The following is an 18,900-nucleotide window of genomic DNA, read 5'->3' as shown; positions in this document are numbered from 1 at the left end:
CATCGCCGGTTTAGTGCACGTGGTCAGACCTTCACAATTCAACAGTCGTCCAGGACATGTGGTGAGGACTTCTAAACTGCTGGGCGGCGGAGACATCTTGTGCGCATTGACAGACGCGCCCTCTTCCCAGCTTCCCATGCCCTTTCCACGTTTCAGCGTCTCCTCATCCCTCCTCCGCTGACCTCTTTGGCCTCTTCCATCTTCTCCATCTTTCATTCACACACACTCTCGGTGTAGCACCCAAGACATGTCATAATGTCGTCGCTGAACCTCGATCCCGATTTCAATACCACCGGTCTACCCATCTTTGAAGCGGCCGACGGAGTTTGTTTCAGCTTCCCATGGGAGCCCCTCGTGGCTGTGTCGTCGTTCTTCCAAGACCTCCAGTCCCTTCCAGTCCCCGCTGGCGGCTCCCAAGGCCATTCCGACTCTGAACTCGTCATACCGCTTCCGGCCGCCACGTCACAGGCTCTCAAAGTCGCCTTTCATGCCATCAATTCGGTCGCCACCGGAGAACCATTGGGAATGACACCACCCACGGATCCGCAAGTCCTCATCGATCTTATCACTCTTGTCGACGCCTATGATCTTGATCCCGTCGCCGTTCTCAAACCTATCTCTTCCTGCGCCAACATCCTCGAGGACGCCGGTCGTCGGTTCGCCCTAGCCGCCCTTCGTCAGGACGAGGACGAAATGGAGTCGTGTAGCCAGCACCTCCTGAAGACTCCCGAGAAGCAGATGTCCGAATGGCTCAACGCTATCCTCTCCGCCAAAGCCCCTGCCGCGCATTACAGACTCTCCCAACTGTACAAACAACGAGAGGACAAGATCCACGCCTTTCGGTCGGAGGCAACGTGCGTAGCCCGGCACAGCTACTATGGATTTCAGAAGTGGTGCCGTTACCTCCCTTGCACTGAGTACCAGACTTTCAGTCACCTGTCCTTCTTCGCACTGGCCCTCCAAAAAATCGATGAACTGGAAGTTGTTATACGCCAACGCTATGGAGAAGGGGCTTATGGTGTCATCGCTGGTCATCTGTCCTCCGTCTCGTGCTCTACCTGCCATATGCGGCTGAGCATCATTCTCCGGAAAGGTGTGGACAGATTCCACAGCACCGGAGCTCTTAAAACGCTTCCTTGGGTCTGACTTGGCGTTAGTCACTCTCGGAAACCATTCCGCAAGGCTGTCGGTCGTTTTCCGGTACAGCATTACAGTCAATCAATCTTGCAGCGAAAATGGGGCGAAATGTCCAGAAAATACCGGAAATGTTCTTGTACCCCCTTGTTCTTTCTCTTGCTTGCTTGTAAGCCCATTCCAATACGACATGCACAGGTAGAGTGATAGAGGGGGTTATCGAGAAGCTAGAATTTTGAGGGCGCAACCTGGGCGTCGAGGGAGTGCTACAGTACACGCTCCACGTCGACCCATGCCACCACCATCACCTTGACTTTCTCGATTACCTCCTCATTTCCCACGCCTGAACTCCCAAACACTTGGCCACTCTATACCGTCCCCAGTCATCAATCAACACCCATGACGTCCCCCGGCACCGAACCTGACTTTAATGCAGTCGGTCTCCCTGTTTTTGAGGCGGCCGACGGCGTCCTCTTCGCTTTTCCGTGGGAACCGCTCGTCGTCGCCTCTTCCTTTTTCCGTGATCTGAAGTCGCTCCCCCCTCCTACAGAGGAGCATCAAGATTCATCCTCGAACAGATCCATCATCCCCCTGCCGTCAGCGACTTCCAATGGTCTCAAGGCAACCTTCCAAATCATTCACAGGACAACCCATAGCCTGCCGCTTTTCGACCACCTGCCTCATGAGGCGGAGACGTTGGTGGACATGAACGTTATTGCGGACGCCTACGACCTCACGAGCGTCATTGAAAAGGTTTGCGAGGCCTACAAGAGAGCCGGAAGCTACTTTGTCCCCTTTTGTTTTGCCACGCTTGCCGAGGAGGTCGACCAAATGAACATCCTTAGTTTTCACCTGTTGCACGAAACAACCAAGAAAGAAGTGCCAGACTGGCTTTGCACCGTGCTCCAAGCCAACGCTCCTATCGCCCAGGCCAAGCTCCTCCTCATGTATCACGTCCGTGAGACCAACCTCGACGCCAACGCTTTTAAGTCTAGAGCAGATCACATGCTGGAGCACAGCTACGGCGGGTTCCTCAAGAAGTGCGTACGCAACCGCTGTTCCGAGTACCGAATTGCCGATTCGAAGTGGTTTATCAATTTGGCAGCCCCAAGGTTGCTAGGGGCATCACCTTTCTGTACCGTGGTACCGGAATCGACGTTCTTGACCTTCTAGTGGCAGATGTTTCTTGCGGCGCAACTGCGCAGCCAGGCTTCGGACCATTTTGGAGGCGGCGGTCCGCGACGCTCAACTCCAGGCCACCGAAGTCCTCGACATGTACCGCGATATGCCTTGGATCTAAATCGTTGGCAAGAGTTGCCGTCGCCGCAACCCCGACAGGAACTCAGAACAAGAAGTGGGCCTAGGACTGCGATGTGTAGCGGCTCAGAGATGTACGAGCGACTGGATCGACCCACAATGTGACCGCATGTGTGTATATTGCGTCAAGTGATCCGTGCCCGCTTAATTGCAGCCATCCAACATCCACCCACACGCATCGACAGCAACAGAATGTGCTCCCAACGCCTCGACAAGCGTCGAACAGCCTGCAGTCTGCACGGCATTGTCATGAACATGACGGCCGCTTAGCTCAGCTGGTTAGAGCATCGTACTAATACCCAGTCTTGGTTACTAGTCCATGCGGAGGTCGGCAGTTCGATCCTGTCAGTGGTCATCTATCTTTTGCTGCGTTGCTCGTGTGCGTCTTTTGCGGCGTGGTGGATGGAAGGGAATGGAGAACAAGTGTACAACTGGTAGAAGATGGATGTGGTGAGACGAGTGCCACGAAGATCGGCACTAGCGCTGATCTGCGTGCGCGCCGACAGCCGGCTGTAACCGGCAAACTTCGCGCGCCGTCTTCACGCGACTAACTTCTTGGCGTCGCACTAGTGTCGACACTGTTGACAACAGCAGGCTCCCAACTCTCCGGTAGCTAGTTATGTATGCATATGGCTAATGGCCCTCTCTACTGTTACATGGGACGTAATCGATATACTGGTGGTTGTAGTTGTATTGTTGCTGTGGTTGGTGATACCCCGCCCCGCGCCGTCGCTGTCTCTACTCGTCGCCCTCGCCCGACGACACGAACATGAAGTGGACAAACTTTTTCCACTTTTTCTTGTCCTCCATGAGTGTCCGCGCAAACTTGACATAGCTCTTGATGGTCAGGTCGTTCATCTTCCATGGGGTGATGCGCTTGATCTCCTTGAGGAACTTGGCCTTTGGGTCACCCTTCTTGCCCTTCTTGCCCTTGACGAGGCTGTCCGCCGACTCGTCGTCGTCGAGCGAGGACAGGTCCTCTGGGGAGAGCCTCTCGATGGACGGGTCGTATCCAGGGAGCAGGTGGTACGGGACCGGTGGTGGCTGAGTGAGAGGCACACCCGACAGCGCCTCTGGGAGGAGGCTCTTGGGCTTGAAGGTAGAGTATTCAATCTGGTAGGCGGGCTGCTTGTTCTGCTTCTCGATGGTGGGAAGGAAGAACTGGGTATAACCCAGGGCACTGAGAGGCTTGTTGGAGCGCGAGGGCGACTCGGGTGACGAGTATCGGGGCTTGTTCTTGAACGCGCACCGGGGCTTGTCCTCGTTCTCAGGCTTCTTGCAATCCTTCTTGGTGATCTCAATCTCTGCGAGATCTTCCTCGTCTTCTTCGTCGGGTGGGAGATTGATGAACATCACCTGCGAGTCGGCCTCGAGGGTGACGCCCGTGATGTTGTACGAAAAGATACGAGCCGAGGGAATGTAGGTGGGGATGACGGAGGGGCCAACGTTCATGACAGCATAGTCCTTGTACTTGAGGTCGGTGACTGGAGGCAGCAGGTCCCACGAGTCCTGCAGGTCCTTCTTCATAGATTCGGCCTTCTTGCTACTGCCCCTTCCCAGGACCTTGAGGCGGCCAGAGTTGAGGTTGTGTCCACCATGACGAAGCTCGGGGCCAATGAAGGTAAAGTCCTCGACGCTGCTGCCGTTGAGCATGGCGTCAGGAATCTCCATAATGTCAAAGTCTTTCTTGCTCGGGGCGAACGCGTCGTTGAGCTCGGGGACGTCGAGGAAGAAGAAGTGGTCAACATTCCTGCAAGTCAGTTTGGACTTTCGACGTCAAACTCACTGATGGCCGAAGAGGTGACCGACAATAGTGTCCTGGAACCGCAGAGCAAGATCACCGTAGCGGAGGTCTGCTCGTCAGTAGAGGCACTTTGCGAATCCACAATCGGTACGTACAGCAGTTGTCATAGAAGACGCCCTGGTGAGGCGGGACGTGGCCAATGAGCCAGACCTGCATGCCCCGGTCGCGGAACAAGTTGAGCTGGACCTCGAGCCAATCCATCTCGAGCGCACCGGGGTCGTTTGAGCGGTCCTTGCAACCGTCCACAGCTGGGATTTGTTAGGTGCGGACTACAAAACAACACCTACCAGAGTTCGATTGGAACCAAAACAGGGTGTTGAGGGAAATAACGGCAAGTTGGTCTGGAATGACCTCTACAGCAAAGTAGGCGCCACGCTCAAAGACATGGCGGTCGTCCTCGGGGATCCAGTGCTTCCAGATTCTGGGCGTGAGTTAGTACACCGGCAGGCAATGGTGGTAACGCACTTTAAAAACTCCTCGGTGATCCGGTTGGGGCCTGGCTGGATAATGTTGTGAGGCCAAATGTCATTGTTTCCAAGAGTAGGCACGATTGGGAAGTTCTTGCCAAACACATCAATCATCTTCTGGGCCATCATGCGGTTCGAGCTGAAGATCTCCTTTGGTGTTCGGGGAATGTCACGGTCGATGTCATGCCTGTGTCTGTCAGCACAGGCAACGCACAAGGGGCAGGCACACAACACGGCCTCCACACGACTGGAGGTGTAATGACGCGATGCGATATGCGAGGTGACGGAGGCGCCTGGCGTCTGGTGCCCCAACGCCCCGCGTGCAGCGTCGGCATCGGGCCATGAACAACACGTACCGAGCACTGTCTCCTGTCCAAACGACGAAGTCGATCTCGTCGACCCACTCCTTCTTGAGCCACTCGAATGTGAGGTCCACAAGGGTCATGGGCGAGTCACAGTCTCTGTGAAAGAGGTCAGCTTGCATCCGGGGCCTGCGGAGAGCTGATCACGTACGCCAAAATGTTGCCCCACTTGCCCGCAACGTCCTCGTCCTGTGTGGTGTCAACAACGTCGCTCTCTGTGCCACGGCGCCACGGTCTAGCCGCTCGTCACTGACATCGTCGTCGTCTTTGTCCGTGGCATTGAGCTGGCCATCAAAGTCTTCGAGCCGCGACTTGCTCTTGCCCTTGCCACCGCTGCCATGGCTGCTCTTGGCCTTTTCGCCGGGTAGTCGGTGGCAGCCAGAGTCGAATGTGGCGCCCGTCTTGTAATGGGTGTCGGGGTGGAAGTCTGTAATGTGTAGGAAACGGCCTTTGAGCTCTGTTGGTGGTGTGAGCAGGGGATGTATATTCTTGGCAAGGCGGCGAGGCATGAACCCCACCCGGGGTTGGGTTGGGTGGGGTGGGACGGCCGCCGCCCAGAGAGGCTTAAAACTAACTGCGTTTCTTGAGCTCCGCCGTTGGTGCGCTTAAGGGCATTTGCTCGGCGACGACGCCGCATGCGAGTGCAAGCACGGCAACGACGGCTTCGGCGCGCATGGTGGTGGGTGTAGTGGAGTGGGGATGCGTGAGAAGTGGAGATGCGATGGCGAGGAGTGACGACGGCGTTGGGATGAATGTGTGTCAGACGTCCTGACGGTCCTGTGGGTCTTTGGCTCGGCAGGGTGGCTGGCTCGGAGAATGCTGCGGGCAGAGCTGGGTCGCGTGAGGACGTCCAAAGCGCACAAGAGGTCTGGCGCTTTAAAGCGCTATAAGAGAGAGTGGGCTCCAATGGTGAGGAGGGGAGATGGGTGGAGTGCGATGGGGTGTGGGGAGCGTGGTGGAGTGCAGAGGGGGAGCGATTCAGCAGCTGCGGAACGGGTTGCTGCCTGTGGACGATGCTTCCAAGCGACTGGATGAAACAAAACGAACGTGTTTCTTTCCTCTCCCTCCACCCGCGTCCGCCGCAGCCGCCGCCCAACCGCTCAACCACGCACGCACGCAACGTCACTGGATCACTCACCAGGCTGCACCTGGCTCTGCCAGCAGCGCCGCAGTAAATACAATGAATGCATGCACGTGATCGGCAAGCAGATATTTTAGACACTCGTACACTTTAACACTTTGCACGCGTTTTGCCAGGCGCGCTGCGATGGCAATTTGCGTTATCAAAATTAGGCCCGCGAAACCCCAGGTCGATCACGGCGTCGAGATTTTGAGTGTGGAGGTCGACTACTGCAGCAGCAACAACCTCTCCTTACCTTTCTAACCAACCAACCCCCATCCATCTCGCCCATCATGGTAGGTGCTCCCTCACTTACCGTCTATTACCTGCAGAACTGACCTTTCCCCCCAGCTCAGGCGACAGTCGCGTGAGCGCCGCGAGTACATTTTCAAAAAGTCGCACGAGGCGCAGGAGCGCAGTGTCTTTGAGCGCAAGCAGCGTATCAAGGACCTCGTCGCGCAGGGCAAGCAGCTGCCTACCGAGCTTCGCAACGATGCGCGCACGATTGGCAAGGACCTTGTTCTGGACGAGGCTCAGACCGGTGAGTACAGAGCTGCAAAGGCGGGATCCACACCGAACTCGCCACTGACACACCTTGCCTGCAGACCCCCGCTCGCACGTCGACGACGAGTACGCAAAGGTCGGCACATACGACCCCAAGGTCGTGCTCACCACGTCGCGCGACCCCTCGTCGCGTCTCCTCCAGTTCTCCAAGGTAAGCTTGCAGCTGGTAAAGCTCGGAAATTGCAGCTGACAGCGTACAGGAAATGCGCCTCGTGTTCCCCAACGCCATCCGCCTCAACCGCGGTAACACTGTCATGAAGGACCTCGTCCAGACGTGTCTCTCGCAGGGCGTCACCGACCTCCTCCTCGTGCACGAGCACCGCGGTGTGCCCGATGCCCTCATCATCTCCCACCTGCCCCACGGCCCCACGCTCAGCATGACCCTGCACAACGTCACCCTCCGCCACGACGTCAGCGCCCAGCAGTCGACCGTCTCGGAGCAGTACCCGCACCTCATCTTTGACGGCTTCTCCACCCGCCTCGGCGAGCGTGTGGCCAGCATCCTCAAGGCACTGTTCCCCGTGCCGAAGGAGGACGCCAAGCGTGTCATGACCTTTGCCAACGAGCGCGACTTTATCTCCTTCCGGTGAGCTACCTCTCCTGTCCTTCCCCACAAGCTGACAATCCAGTCATCACGTCTTTGCCAAGACGTCGCACAAGGACGTCCAGCTCGCCGAGGTCGGCCCTCGCTTTGAGGCCAAGCGTAAGTTTGTCCCCGATTGGCACCCAGTTCCAAGCTCACGCGTGCCCGCCAGCCTACGAGATTCGCCAGGGAACAGTGGACCAGACCGAGGCCGACGTCGAGTGGCTCCTCCGTCCCTACATGCAGACTTCCAAGAAACGTACTCACTTCTGAGCGAGTGTGAGAGACGTTATTTACACTGCCTCCTTCGAGGCTTCTTGTTGTACAACAGCATGCAGTCACCATTGCATTGGGACGTCTGCCCTGCCCAGCGTTTGTGACAAAGGGAATTGTAACATCGAGGGAGGAGAGTGTGGCGCGTGTGACACCTTTCCGACTACCACCCACGAGAACAGGGAGACTAAAACATGTGTGACTCTTGTCTGACTATGACAATGGGCTAGGAGGGTTGACAATGAGGTAAGGGAACAAGAGGGGGAAACCTGGAGGCGGTTCAACAGGCTACAACGGTTGATGGAGGGATCTCTTTTGGGAACGGGACGGGACGTTGAGGGGGGGACATGGGCTTGGGCGCGAGCACAAGCCACAAGCGTGCAGTTGGGACATCTGATGATTCGTTATGGAGACATGGCTTCCAAAACTCAACTGCGCCTAGCCGGAGTGTTGATGATGCCGCTGCGGGGAGTCAACAAGAAGCTAATAGCTCCACACTTACAGGCTGCGGAGGAGTTCATTACCACTCTGGGAGTTGCGAAGAGTGGTCTGGTACTGGCGACAGGTGCTGTGAATGCGACTCATGAGGACGCGTTCAGAGGGAGGCACCTGCTGGGTCAGTACAGGTCATGGATTGTTACGCACTTGACGGAGAACACTCTCTGATCGCGTGTCAGTTTATGCATTGACAATCACTGTGGAACTCACGAAGATGACCGCGGCCAACAGACGAGTTGGCGACGGTAACAATGGCGGCAGTGCGGCTGTCGGGTTAGAGACAAACGCACTCTATAACGTACCCATTCTGCTGTGAACACAGTGATTCGAGGTACTTGACAATGTTGGTGCGTTGAAGAAGACGACTGGAGCTGAGCACAAACTCCACAAACTGAACACCGTGATGGTTGGTCGCCAGGGGCGGATAGGCCGTGAGAATGGCGTGAGACACGCCCTTGACGAGCGGCTCATGGAAGTTCAACAGCTTGTTGATGACAAAACTGGCGAAGAGTCAGACTCGGGAACGATGTTAACGATATTTGCAAGCTCACTGTCCGAATTGATTGTTGGCGACAGGCGAGATATCCTCGAGGATCTAAAGTCAGCTTGGATCAAGATTCGTCAACTTGCCTCCTTGAAACAAGCGTCCTGGTCTGTCAGTTCCAGCCTCAGGGTGATTAAACTGACCATGAGCTCCTCGTTGGCACAGCCTTCAAAGACTTGCTGAACAGAAATGGAGCCGTTCTGCCACAATCAGCAATGCCATGCGTGTTGACTTACCTCGTTGGCAACGGCGAGGTCAGACCAGCGACCGGTCATGTCGGTCATGATCCTGTGGATGTCAACAGCCACCTTCAACAATAGCGTACTTCTGGAAGATATCCTTGTTGTTGGCATCACGACACTTGCCAAGGTACTTCAAGTCAGCAGTGGTTCGAGTTGAAAACGTACTGGACGCCAGATCTTGCGAGCTCCGGTCTGCATGGACTCAAAGACACCGTACTGGAAGAGAGCATCGGAGATTAGAGGCTGAGGGTTAGAGCGGCCCACGGTGGCGACTCACCTCGAGTTCTTTGACGCTGACCGCCTTGACAAGCACGTGAGCACCAAACTTATTGTTGGCGATGGAGACGAGGTCGGAGCTGGGTGTCAGTTGAAACAGTGGTACTATAGCTCTCACTAGATGACCTTGATAAAGTTGATTTTGTCCTCGGTGCTGCCCTTCTCGAGGAGCTGTTGGCAGAGGTAGTTGCCGTTCGAGGTGTAGCAGAGCGGCTTGGCCCACTCAAGAATGACAGTGAGGAGATACTGAGTGATGGGCATGGAAGGGGGCTGGCCGAGACGTCCCTAGCGTAGGTCAGCAGCAGCCACAATGGCAGGTGCCAGCCACTTACTCCCAAGGCGTTGGCCGCAACCTTCAGCGTGGCACTGTTTTGAGTTAGCCTCAGACATCCCGACTGCACTAACGCCTGCGAGTTGCTCCGGGGCTCCTGGTGCGCAATGGTCCACACGAGAGGGCGAATGAGGTCGTACTCGCTCCTGGGGTCCATACGCATGTAGTCGAGCTGACCGCTGAGAATGAGATCAATAGTGATCTGGGATGGACGGTAGACGCCAGACTGAGAGTTAGTGGGATTCCCCCGACGATAAACTCACTTCATCGGTCGTTGATTGGAGTTGGAGGGGTTCAAGGTTGCGCCGAGGGTCGGGGACGTTGGCACCGACAGGATGAAAGGGGCCGTTGTTGAGGAGAGGAACAGAGTGCGAGAAGGGAAGGGTACCAAAGTTGTTGCGCAAGTGGGGAGAAGGGAGCGGCGTGCTGCAATGAGGAGGAGAGAGGACTACCTCGCTGACCTGAGGGAAGGTGAGGCGCGAAAGGCGGGAAGACTTACGAGAGCCGACAGGCGCTCCACCTCGTTGGACAGGCGAACATTGTCGTGCAGTGCATGGTCCTTTTCCATCGCAAGATGCTGAATCCTTTCCTGGAGGAAGCGAATCTGAGCGTCCTTCTACAAAACACAGTCAGCGCGATGCAGTGGAGGGCCACTTACGTCTTCCTCCTTCTTCTCTGGGGCGGGTGGCGGAGTAGCCCAAGAAGGAGGAGACCAGATACCACCACTGATGCCGGGGAGGAAGGGAGTTGCAAGGGCGGTAGCAGTCGTGTCCTGAGTCTGAGGAAGGACTGTGGTGCGTAACTGGGTGGCGTCAGTGCCGATGATCAGCATCCGATTGACTAACAGCGTCACGCTGGTGGAGGTCCTCTTGCTGCTGGGCGGCCGGAGACTCGGTCGTGGGCGACACACGCTCTGGAGAAGCAGACCAAGGCTTTCCCCAGGTTGGACTGATGCCAGTCTTCCACCTCTGTTTCTGGAGGCTAGTGGTGGCGGTGGCGGTGTTGATGTGGTCTGGTGTCGGGGCAGAGATGACAGAGAACTCAGAGTCGGTGCTGGGTGTGCGGGGGTACTTGGAATCGGTGGCCATGCGCCTTAGGGATGGAGGGTTAATGGGCCATACTACCGAGGCCACCGGGGTGATCTTGCCCTCCATGGCCAGGCTGGGAGATGGGGCAGATCTTGGGATGAGTGGATGTGTGAGATGGGAGGTGGAAAGGATGGGGCCCAGGTGGGACAGATAGGAGGAGGAAGGATGCGGAGGGAAGGATGAGGAGGTTTTAGATTGTGGGATGGAATATGAGTACCACCACTAGATACGGAGGGAGGAAGGTAGGTCGAGGAGGGAAGGCGAGGTGGATGTGGGAATGGGATGAGGGGGGGGTGGGAGGGCGTTTGTGATGGTGGGTGGATTGAGAGATGGGAGATGTGTTGGAGAGACGAAGAAAGAGAGAAGAGGAAGGTATCCTCCCCGGAGTGTTATTTAATCTAGTTGACGCGCCTTACTTTTGCGTGACGTGTGTGGTGCGTTTCTCATATTCTCATCATGTACTGCGACATTTTGGACACGGCAAAGACGGTTCTCAGGTCGCGCCACCAAAAGGCCCTCCAGGTCTCCAGGCGCGCGCCAGGCGTTCGACCGCTGGCTCCCAATCTCCCAGCCAACACAAGTTACGTAACATCGCGTGAAATCCACGCGACGCTGTACGGGATCAAAATCGCCCCCGTCGTCCCCCGATCTTACTCTTGACACCAAAGAGCGCCTGCTCATTGGGCTCGACCTTGACCACCTACAGCACCCACCTACCGCACACAAATCTAGACACGATGACCGAGTTCAGGCCTTCCATGGACGAGTACAGGCGTGAGTGACTCCTCGACGCCTTTTCAACCGTTGAAATCGGCTGGACGGCTGGCCAGCTGCCGTTCAGTCGATTCCGCGTGGTGGCTCGCATTGCGTGTGTATGATCTAGAGCTGACGGACTTCCTTCCTTTCCATGCCCTCAACTTGGTCTCGCCACTCTCTCAAATCGATTTGGTTGCGTTCGATAAACATCATGGAAACATTCTTATGGTCTTCCCGTCCTTCGTGACCCACTCCCGTCGGCCATTGCCTCCCCTCCAACAACACTCTCGTCCTCGTTGCCATCTACGCTCCCTCTCGTCGACGACACTCTCGCGCCACCAACAGAAACGATCAAGGCCCGCGAGGAGCACATCCGCGAGTCTTGGGTCAGGGCCATGGAGGCCCGTATCGTCCGCACCGAGCTCCAGAAGTGCTACCGCGGTGAGGGCGTCAACCACCTCGAGAACTGCCGCGAGCTCGCCGAGAAGTACACCGCCATGATCCGCGACAACAAGGTGAGTTTTGTGCTGTGCTGTCACGGTATGCGCGCAAACAAAGTACTGGCGTCTGCAAAGTGGTATGGAAACAACGACTGACCCGTCACAGATCAAGGGCTACAAGATCATCGACGAGGAGTAGAGGAGTAAATATGCATCCAACATTGACGAACGCTGTCGGCTACCTTTGCGCCTCTTCTCTCCTTCTTCCTCTTCAATTTCTGGGCTTCAATCTTCTGCATGGCAGTCCCCTACGCACGCCTGGATCTAGTGCCTACGCCGTCGGGCGAAGGATACCGCTGACGTAGCTGACCGAGCTGTCCCGACCGTCCTTGCACTTTGAGCTCTGCTCGTAGCGCACAAAGTCGAAAGTGACGTCGTCGGCACCGGGCTTGCCGGCATACTCGTGCTGGATCAGGTGGAGGAGGACGGTAATGGGGTTACGACCGCAGATTGTGTTCTGGGCTGTCAGCTTGGCGCAAATCGCCGCAGCTCACCTTTGTGCGTGCTAAATAGGCTTCCCACTCCTCCACGGCTCCCTGGCGAGCAGGCTTGCGGAGAAGGTCCATGCCCTCGTGGTCCATAAACTGGATCGATTTCCAGATGGGAGCGTCTCCTGGTCGCTGGCCAGCGTAGCGCTTGGTGATAGGCAAGGAGCCAGTGGCCGCCGCCCCGGCTCCGGATGGTACAGGCGGGACAGGGTGGCACGGGTCCGTTGCTCCGGGATAGTAGGGTGTGTGAGAGAAGCGGGTGCCCCTGCACTGGTGTCAGCATCCATGACGCACAGCCTGAGTGCCAGACGTACCAGTGGCAAAAGTCGCTGCTGATGACGAAGAACGTCGCCTCGTCTGCCCAGTACTTGGCCAGAAGGGTGTTGAGCGCGTCACGCTGGCTAGACGACGGTTGCCCGACGAGGAGGGGCACGAGCTTGAGATCGTCGCGTCTGGGCAGTCAGCTTCCATCGTGCCGAAGCGAGCGGTGAAGATGTACCCTTGGAAGATGTGACGGATGTAAGGAAGGTGCATCTCGAGGGAGTGTTCGTCCTCGTCGACCGAGCCGCGCATGTCGGAGAAGAGCCGAGAGCTGCGGAGCTCGGCAATGGCTGTAGGTCAGCTTCTACCTCAAGGCCAGGTAAATGTGCGTGATACAAACTCTGTAGATCGAGGGGAATGTCGCCCACGGGCGTCTCATACGAGGCGAACTTGGACAAGGCAACGCCGCTCAGATGGACATGGTGCGAGGGTCCGAGGAGGAAGACGCGTTTGCTATGGCCAGTTAGCGATTGTCACGGCAGCCCATTACACAACAACCGTAGATATCAGACCGACCAACCCACATCTTCGCAGTGGGTATGGCAGCATACGCCCACGCCGCTGCCGGGCCAGAATACGAGTACCCAGCGTGCCTGCGGTCAGCTCGAGTCCCCTGCCATATGGAGCGAGCTCACGGCGCAATGACAGCCTTGGCAGCCAGAACAGGGGGTTTATAAGGTGGGGCCGAGAGCGGGGTGACCTTGGATAGATTGGCTGTGAGCTCGGCGGCGAGCTGCGAGCCTGCGCAAGGTCAGCAGGGTGGCAAATACTGGCAGACAGCATCCACCCACCATCACTGGTATACCAGCTTCCAGCATGGGTAGCCTCGCGAACACTGCCAGCAAAGTCAGTGTGGAGTTTCCCGTAGACAAGGACGGGGACCTACCCAGACATGATCACTGAAGGGTATGGATGCGATAACGGCTATTATAGATGAGACACACAGAAGAAGGTTGTCAGGCGCGTGTGACTGAATGCACTGCGCGGATGGAATGGCGGCGTCAGACGTCACCGCCTGTGGGGACCCGCAAGCAACCGTCGTCAGTGGCGGATCCCGGGCCTTCGCAAGCGACCACGCAACACAACACGCACGCACGACGCATGCATGCATGCACGCTGCAGTGGCGCGGCCATGAAGTGCACGTGCTGTACCTGTGCTTTCTCATACTGCATGCTACCTGTATGGGTCACAGTTGTTGCTGACAGACCGGGCACCGCCGGCTGAGCCGCCAACGTCCCCGCTTCCTTCCAGACCCTTCGCCGCAACCCAAGGTGCCTAAGATGACATGTACTTCTATCTACTACTAATCTTCCCTTTTTAGGCGACCGTACCGGCCTTCTCAGCGGCAACCTTGGCCGCACCCTCCTTGACAAGGTCCGAGACCGTGATGGCCAGGCCCTCAGCAGCCGACGACGAGGCAGCCTCAGCGTACACACGCACGCAGTCCTCGGTACCCGATGGGCGGACAAACGAGCGGCCGAGCTCGACCTTGCTCACAGCCTCGTCAATGAGAGCCTGGAGGCCAGCAGGAGAGGTGAGCTTGCGCTCGGCGTCGGTGGTCAGGAAGATGGAACGGTCGGGAACCTCAACCTTGACCAGGCGGTTGGGGAGGTCCTCGTAGCTCTCGTCCCACTCCTCGGCACCGTAACCGCGGTGAGCGAGCACAACCTCGACGAGGAGGAGGTCCGAAAGGGCGTCACCGACGGCCTGGTTGATGACTTCGGAGAGCGCAATCAGGTTCTTGATGGCGTTCTTCTGGTCGGGGCTCTCGGGCTCGGCGTTCTTGAGGGTCTCAAGAACCTCGTCCGAGAAGAGGACGGTGCCGTGGCCATTGGCCTCAAAGTAGACACCAATGTCGTAACGAAGAGCAGCGTGGTGGAGGTGCTTGACACCGGTGGGGGTGCAAGTGACAGGAATGTTACGGTGGTTGATGAACTTGGTCGAGCTGCCGTTGGCGTAAGCAGTCTGCACCACACCCAGCTTGATCTTGTCGGTGAGGCCAGCGCGGGCGATGAGGTCGCCGATGAAGAGAGCAGCAAGGACGGCAATCTTGTCACCATCAAGGAGGCGGAAGTGCTTGCCGTCACGGAGGTAGTAGTAGACGATACGGTCCGCGTCACCGTCAAAGCTGCAAGCGTGGGTCTTGGGCGCAGAGAGGTAGCCGGCAGCGGCGACCGAGGGAGGAAGCTGCTGCTTGGTCTTGACAAAGTCCGCACCGCACTGGTAGTTGAGCGCACCGGCCTTGTCAAGGTCGGTGTTGATAGCCTTCAAGGGGAGGAGCTCGCCGATGTGCTTCTGAAAGTCCGCGAGAGCGATGGCGCCAACACCGTTGGCACAGTCGACGTAGAGGGGAGCAAGAGGACCACGGTTACCCTGACATATCAGTGAGTGTCCCATACTTTAGTAACTCACGACAAGAGTCTGGAAGGCAGTCGCGAGCTTGACGTAATAACCCTCAATGGTGGGGGTGCCGTAAAGACCAGTCTTGTCGTTGGTGGCCTTGACGACGTAGTGCAGGACAGGAGTGGTGGTAATGCCAATGTCCGACACCTTGATCTGGCTACCGTACGCGGCGAGACCAGTCTCAAGAGCCTTAATGAGCTCAGGACCCGACGGGCGAGTGTCGCGAGCGTACACAACCGAGGCAGGTGCGTTCACGTTAATGCGGAGAGCCGTGGCAATCGACTCGTACGCAGCAATGAGGTCGGCGGTGGTAGCGCAGTTGGCGAGCTTGGTAGCGTGGGCCTCCCAAGACTGCTCGAGCATCTCTCCAGCAGGGTCAACGAGCTTGACACCATTGTCCTGCACATTGTCAACACGTGTTCGGGACCCCATTCAATGCCACACTTACGGGCTCGGGGTTGTGCGAAGCAGTGACCATGACACCAATAGTGGAGCCGTTGAGACGCTGCGAGCGCAGAACAGCAAGGAGGCCGACGCGCAGAATGACAGACGGAAGCCTGCTTCCCCTGTGCAAAGGTGTCAGCGCCTATCCCGCCCTTCCACGACGCTGCCCTCTTGCTGGAGAACGCTGGGAACTCACAGGGTACGGAAGCCAGCAGTACCGTAGCTGAAGGTGACACCCTCAGGCTTGGGGTACTGGTCAGCAGCCTTGGAGATGGCCGCGAAGAGCGCCGAGTTGTCCTGGGTCTGAGCCATGATGGTGTGAGGAGAGGGGAAGAGAGTAATGGAGAAGGAGCTGGAGCAGGTGCACTTGGAAACAACGCACGACGACGAGGCAGTACGCGTCTGGAGACCCCAATGCCGTGTTTCACGGCGTCAATAGCGGTAACGGGAGGATCGCATAAACGTAACACATGATTACGTAAATGGTCCAAATGCAATGCAATGCACTCCGAGTCTCCAGTCGTTTGTGTTGGGTCGAGAGTCGTTTGCCGCCATCTGTCCATCTTCCCCCTTCTCTTCTCAACATCCCTCCCCAAAAGGTGGCAGCGCATCCTCATCAAGCGCAACATTACGCCACAATGTCCGCTTCGCCTTCGCCAGCTCGTTCGCCCTCGGGCGATCGCTCCGCAACCAGGAGCCCTTCTCCTGATGAGGGTCCGGCTTCGAAGCGCAAGAGGTAGGTCATCTTCCATCTCCACCACTTAGAGTCTGCTCTAGGTTGACCACCAAGTCTAAGCGTATTGCTAACACATTCCTAGGTCACCTTCGCGTTCTCCCCGCGTGGGCTCGCCATCGCCTCCCGCACAGCGCCGCCGCTCGAGGTCGCCGCCTCTTGCGCGTCCCGAGCCCACCTTTGACATGCCCCGCGTGAATGATGTGGACCCCGTCCGCAAGCGCCAGCGCGAGCAGGCCATGTTGGCGGCGAAGATTGATGCAGAATTGGACGGTGGCAAGGCCAACGGCTCGTCGACCGCCCTTACAACAACGTCCAAGGGTGATGAAGTTGCGCGCGCCGAGTTTACCAAGTTGCTTGGCTCGCGTACGGGTGGCGCGTACATCCCCCCTGCGCGGCTTAGGGCGATGCAGGCCGAGGCGAGCAAGGACAAGACCAGTGCAGAGTACCAGCGCCTTAGCTGGGATGCTCTCCGCAAGAGCATCAACGGTATGATCAACAAGGTGAGTTGTGTTGTTTTCTCCTCGAACGGTATGAGTGCTAACAGGACCCAGGTCAACGTGTCCAACATCAAGCACGTCGTCCCCGAGCTGTTTGCCGAGAACCTGATACGTGGAAAGGGCCTGTTTGCGCGCTCCATCATGAGGGCTCAGGCGTCTTCCCTCCCCTTCACTCCCATTTTTGCCGCCCTGGTCGCGATTGTCAACACCAAGCTCCCCCAGGTCGGCGAGCTTGTCCTTACCCGTCTTATTGCCCAGTTCCGCCGTGCATACAAGCGTAACGACAAGGTGAGTTCCTAATGACTGATGTTTATGTGCTGACCCTCCAGACTGTTTGCAACGCCACCTCGACGTTTATCGCTCACCTGGTCAACCAATTCGTCGCCCACGAGATTGTCGCTCTCCAGATTCTTCTCCTCTGTCTTGAGCGCCCCACCGACGACTCCATTGAGGTCGCTGTCAGCTTCATGCGTGAAGTTGGTCTCTTCCTCAACGAGAACAGCCCGCGCGCCAACACCATGATCTACGAGCGTTTCCGTGCCGTTCTTCACGAGGGCAGCATCTCGAAGCGTTGCCAGTACATGATCGAGGTCCTGTTCCAGGTCCGCAAGGACAAGTACAAGGACAACCCGATGATCCCTGAGGGTCTCGACCTTGTCGAGGAGGAGGAGCAGATCACCCACCGTATCAGCCTGGACGACGAGCTCAAGGTGCAGGACGGTCTGAACCTCTTCAAGGTGGACCCCAACTTTTTGGACAATGAGGAGCGCTACCGCCAGATCAAGATTGAAATTCTTGGCGACTCGGAAGACGAGGACTCTGGCACCGGCAGCGAGTACAGCGACGAGTCTGACGACGAGGACGTGGCGCCTGAGAAGGAGGGTATTACCGACATGACGGAGACCAACCTGATCAACCTGAGAAGGACCATTTATCTTACCATCATGAACTCGCTCAACTTTGAGGAAGCTGTCCACAAGCTGCTCAAGGTCAACCTCCCCGAAGGCCGCGAGATGGAGATGGTCAAGATGGTCGTCGAGTGTTGTTCACAGGACCGCACGTACTCGAACTTTTACGGCCTCATCGGAGAGCGTCTCTGCAAGCTGAATCGCGTGTGGACCGACAACTTCCAGGAGGCCTTCCAGAACTACTACGGTACCATCCACCGCTACGAGACCAACAAGCTTCGTAACATTGGTCGCTTCTTCGGCCACCTCCTTGCCTCGGACGCCATCTCGTGGGCGGTCCTTCACGTTGTTCACATGAACGAGGAGGAGACCACCTCGTCGTCGCGTATCTTTGTCAAGATTGCCATCAACGAGATGAAGGAGGAGGTTGGTATGAAGAAGCTGGTCGAGCGCTTGAGGTTCCCCGACCTCCAACCCGCCCTCGCGGGTATGTTCCCCACCGACAACCCGCGCAACACCCGTTTCGCCATCAACTACTTTACCCAAATTGGTCTTGGTGCCATCACCGAGGACATGCGTACTTGGCTGCAGAATGCGCCCAAGCTCCTTGCCGAGCAGCATGCCGCCCAGAAGGCCGACGAGAGCTCGGACAGCGACTCGTCTTCGGACCTCTCCAGCTCGAGCTCCGATTACTCGTCCGACTACTCGTCCGACGACTCGCGTCGTCCTCGTCGCAGGAGGTACTCGTCCGACTCGCGCTCTCCCCCTCCCCGTCGCAGGCGCTACTCGTCGGACGACTCGCGCGATTCGCGCTCCCCCCCACCTCGCGCAAGGCGGTACTCGGATGATTCCGACCGCTCGCCGCCTCGCAGGAGGGACGACTCGGCTCCTCCTAAGCGTGATGTCTCCCCTCCTGCCCGCAGGCGCGACGACTCACCGCCTGCGCGTCGCGCCGTGTCTCCTCCTGCTCGCCGTCGTGACGACTCTCCTCCCGCTCGCCGCCGTGATGACTCGCCGCCCGCGCGTCGTGCGGCGTCTCCTCCTGCTCGCCGCCGTGATGACTCTCCTCCCGCTCGCCGCCGTGATGACTCGCCGCCCGCTCGTCGTGCGGTGTCTCCTCCTGCTCGCCGCAGGGACGACTCGCCCCCACGCCGTCGCGACGACTCTCCTCCTCGCAAGCGATACGACTCGCCCCCTCGCCGCAGGTACGACGATGACCGTTCCCCTCCTCGCCGCCGCTAGG

The 18,900-nt window shown here is 57.6% G+C and overlaps 9 protein-coding genes and 1 non-coding gene across 10 annotated transcripts; 6 read left to right on the top strand and 4 right to left on the bottom strand.

Annotated features, from left to right (window-relative positions):
* Positions 1–255: 255 nt before the first annotated feature.
* EHS24_000435 (uncharacterized protein) lies at positions 256–1,075 on the top strand (the record flags this gene model as incomplete). Its single annotated transcript, XM_028616267.1, has 2 exons — positions 256–854; positions 892–1,075. 2 exons carry the CDS (start codon positions 256–258, stop codon positions 1,073–1,075), a joined length of 783 nt encoding a protein of 260 aa, XP_028480124.1.
* A 458-nt stretch (positions 1,076–1,533) lies between these two features.
* Positions 1,534–2,307, top strand: EHS24_000434 (uncharacterized protein; the record flags this gene model as incomplete). The annotated part of the gene is made up of 1 exon (XM_028616266.1): positions 1,534–2,307. One exon carries the CDS (start codon positions 1,534–1,536, stop codon positions 2,305–2,307), a length of 774 nt encoding a protein of 257 aa, XP_028480123.1.
* Positions 2,308–2,711: 404 nt separating this feature from the next.
* EHS24_000433 lies at positions 2,712–2,806 on the top strand. Its single transcript has one exon. It is a non-coding gene; the product is annotated as a tRNA-Ile (tRNA).
* A 383-nt stretch (positions 2,807–3,189) lies between these two features.
* PPN1 (Endopolyphosphatase) lies at positions 3,190–5,759 on the bottom strand (the record flags this gene model as incomplete). Its single annotated transcript, XM_028616265.1, has 9 exons — positions 3,190–4,201; positions 4,238–4,304; positions 4,351–4,503; positions 4,543–4,676; positions 4,721–4,909; positions 5,079–5,183; positions 5,236–5,273; positions 5,339–5,541; positions 5,660–5,759. The coding sequence occupies 9 exons, from the start codon at positions 5,757–5,759 to the stop codon at positions 3,190–3,192; spliced, it is 2,001 nt and encodes a 666-aa protein (XP_028480122.1).
* A 738-nt stretch (positions 5,760–6,497) lies between these two features.
* On the top strand, positions 6,498–7,624 carry IMP4 (snoRNA-binding rRNA-processing protein imp4; the record flags this gene model as incomplete). The annotated part of the gene is made up of 6 exons (XM_028616264.1): positions 6,498–6,500; positions 6,556–6,745; positions 6,810–6,919; positions 6,969–7,354; positions 7,398–7,471; positions 7,524–7,624. 6 exons carry the CDS (start codon positions 6,498–6,500, stop codon positions 7,622–7,624), a joined length of 864 nt encoding a protein of 287 aa, XP_028480121.1.
* Positions 7,625–8,052: 428 nt separating this feature from the next.
* Positions 8,053–10,669, bottom strand: EHS24_000430 (uncharacterized protein; the record flags this gene model as incomplete). The annotated part of the gene is made up of 18 exons (XM_028616263.1): positions 8,053–8,086; positions 8,127–8,233; positions 8,270–8,286; positions 8,333–8,388; positions 8,425–8,622; positions 8,674–8,717; positions 8,810–8,845; positions 8,903–8,954; positions 8,992–9,026; positions 9,074–9,124; positions 9,186–9,264; positions 9,303–9,469; positions 9,517–9,550; positions 9,590–9,741; positions 9,779–9,976; positions 10,015–10,131; positions 10,174–10,317; positions 10,361–10,669. 18 exons carry the CDS (start codon positions 10,667–10,669, stop codon positions 8,053–8,055), a joined length of 1,830 nt encoding a protein of 609 aa, XP_028480120.1.
* A 671-nt stretch (positions 10,670–11,340) lies between these two features.
* EHS24_000429 (uncharacterized protein) lies at positions 11,341–11,998 on the top strand (the record flags this gene model as incomplete). The annotated part of the gene is made up of 3 exons (XM_028616262.1): positions 11,341–11,377; positions 11,705–11,874; positions 11,966–11,998. The coding sequence occupies 3 exons, from the start codon at positions 11,341–11,343 to the stop codon at positions 11,996–11,998; spliced, it is 240 nt and encodes a 79-aa protein (XP_028480119.1).
* Positions 11,999–12,130: 132 nt separating this feature from the next.
* Positions 12,131–13,562, bottom strand: EHS24_000428 (uncharacterized protein; the record flags this gene model as incomplete). The annotated part of the gene is made up of 9 exons (XM_028616261.1): positions 12,131–12,316; positions 12,354–12,612; positions 12,662–12,799; positions 12,847–12,958; positions 13,009–13,121; positions 13,193–13,261; positions 13,304–13,409; positions 13,460–13,503; positions 13,555–13,562. 9 exons carry the CDS (start codon positions 13,560–13,562, stop codon positions 12,131–12,133), a joined length of 1,035 nt encoding a protein of 344 aa, XP_028480118.1.
* Positions 13,563–13,986: 424 nt separating this feature from the next.
* On the bottom strand, positions 13,987–15,828 carry PCM1 (Phosphoacetylglucosamine Mutase; the record flags this gene model as incomplete). Its single annotated transcript, XM_028616260.1, has 4 exons — positions 13,987–15,042; positions 15,082–15,471; positions 15,521–15,638; positions 15,713–15,828. The coding sequence occupies 4 exons, from the start codon at positions 15,826–15,828 to the stop codon at positions 13,987–13,989; spliced, it is 1,680 nt and encodes a 559-aa protein (XP_028480117.1).
* A 326-nt stretch (positions 15,829–16,154) lies between these two features.
* Positions 16,155–18,899, top strand: CWC22 (pre-mRNA-splicing factor cwc22; the record flags this gene model as incomplete). The annotated part of the gene is made up of 4 exons (XM_028616259.1): positions 16,155–16,252; positions 16,335–16,752; positions 16,804–17,037; positions 17,079–18,899. 4 exons carry the CDS (start codon positions 16,155–16,157, stop codon positions 18,897–18,899), a joined length of 2,571 nt encoding a protein of 856 aa, XP_028480116.1.
* Position 18,900: the final 1 nt, after the last annotated feature.

The sequence above is a fragment of the Apiotrichum porosum genome (genome assembly GCF_003942205.1).
Source record: "Apiotrichum porosum strain DSM 27194 chromosome Unknown scaffold_1, whole genome shotgun sequence".
NCBI lineage: Eukaryota > Fungi > Basidiomycota > Tremellomycetes > Trichosporonales > Trichosporonaceae > Apiotrichum > Apiotrichum porosum.
The sequence above is the reverse complement of the archived record's forward strand: the minus strand, read 5'-3'. Positions and strand labels throughout refer to the sequence as shown.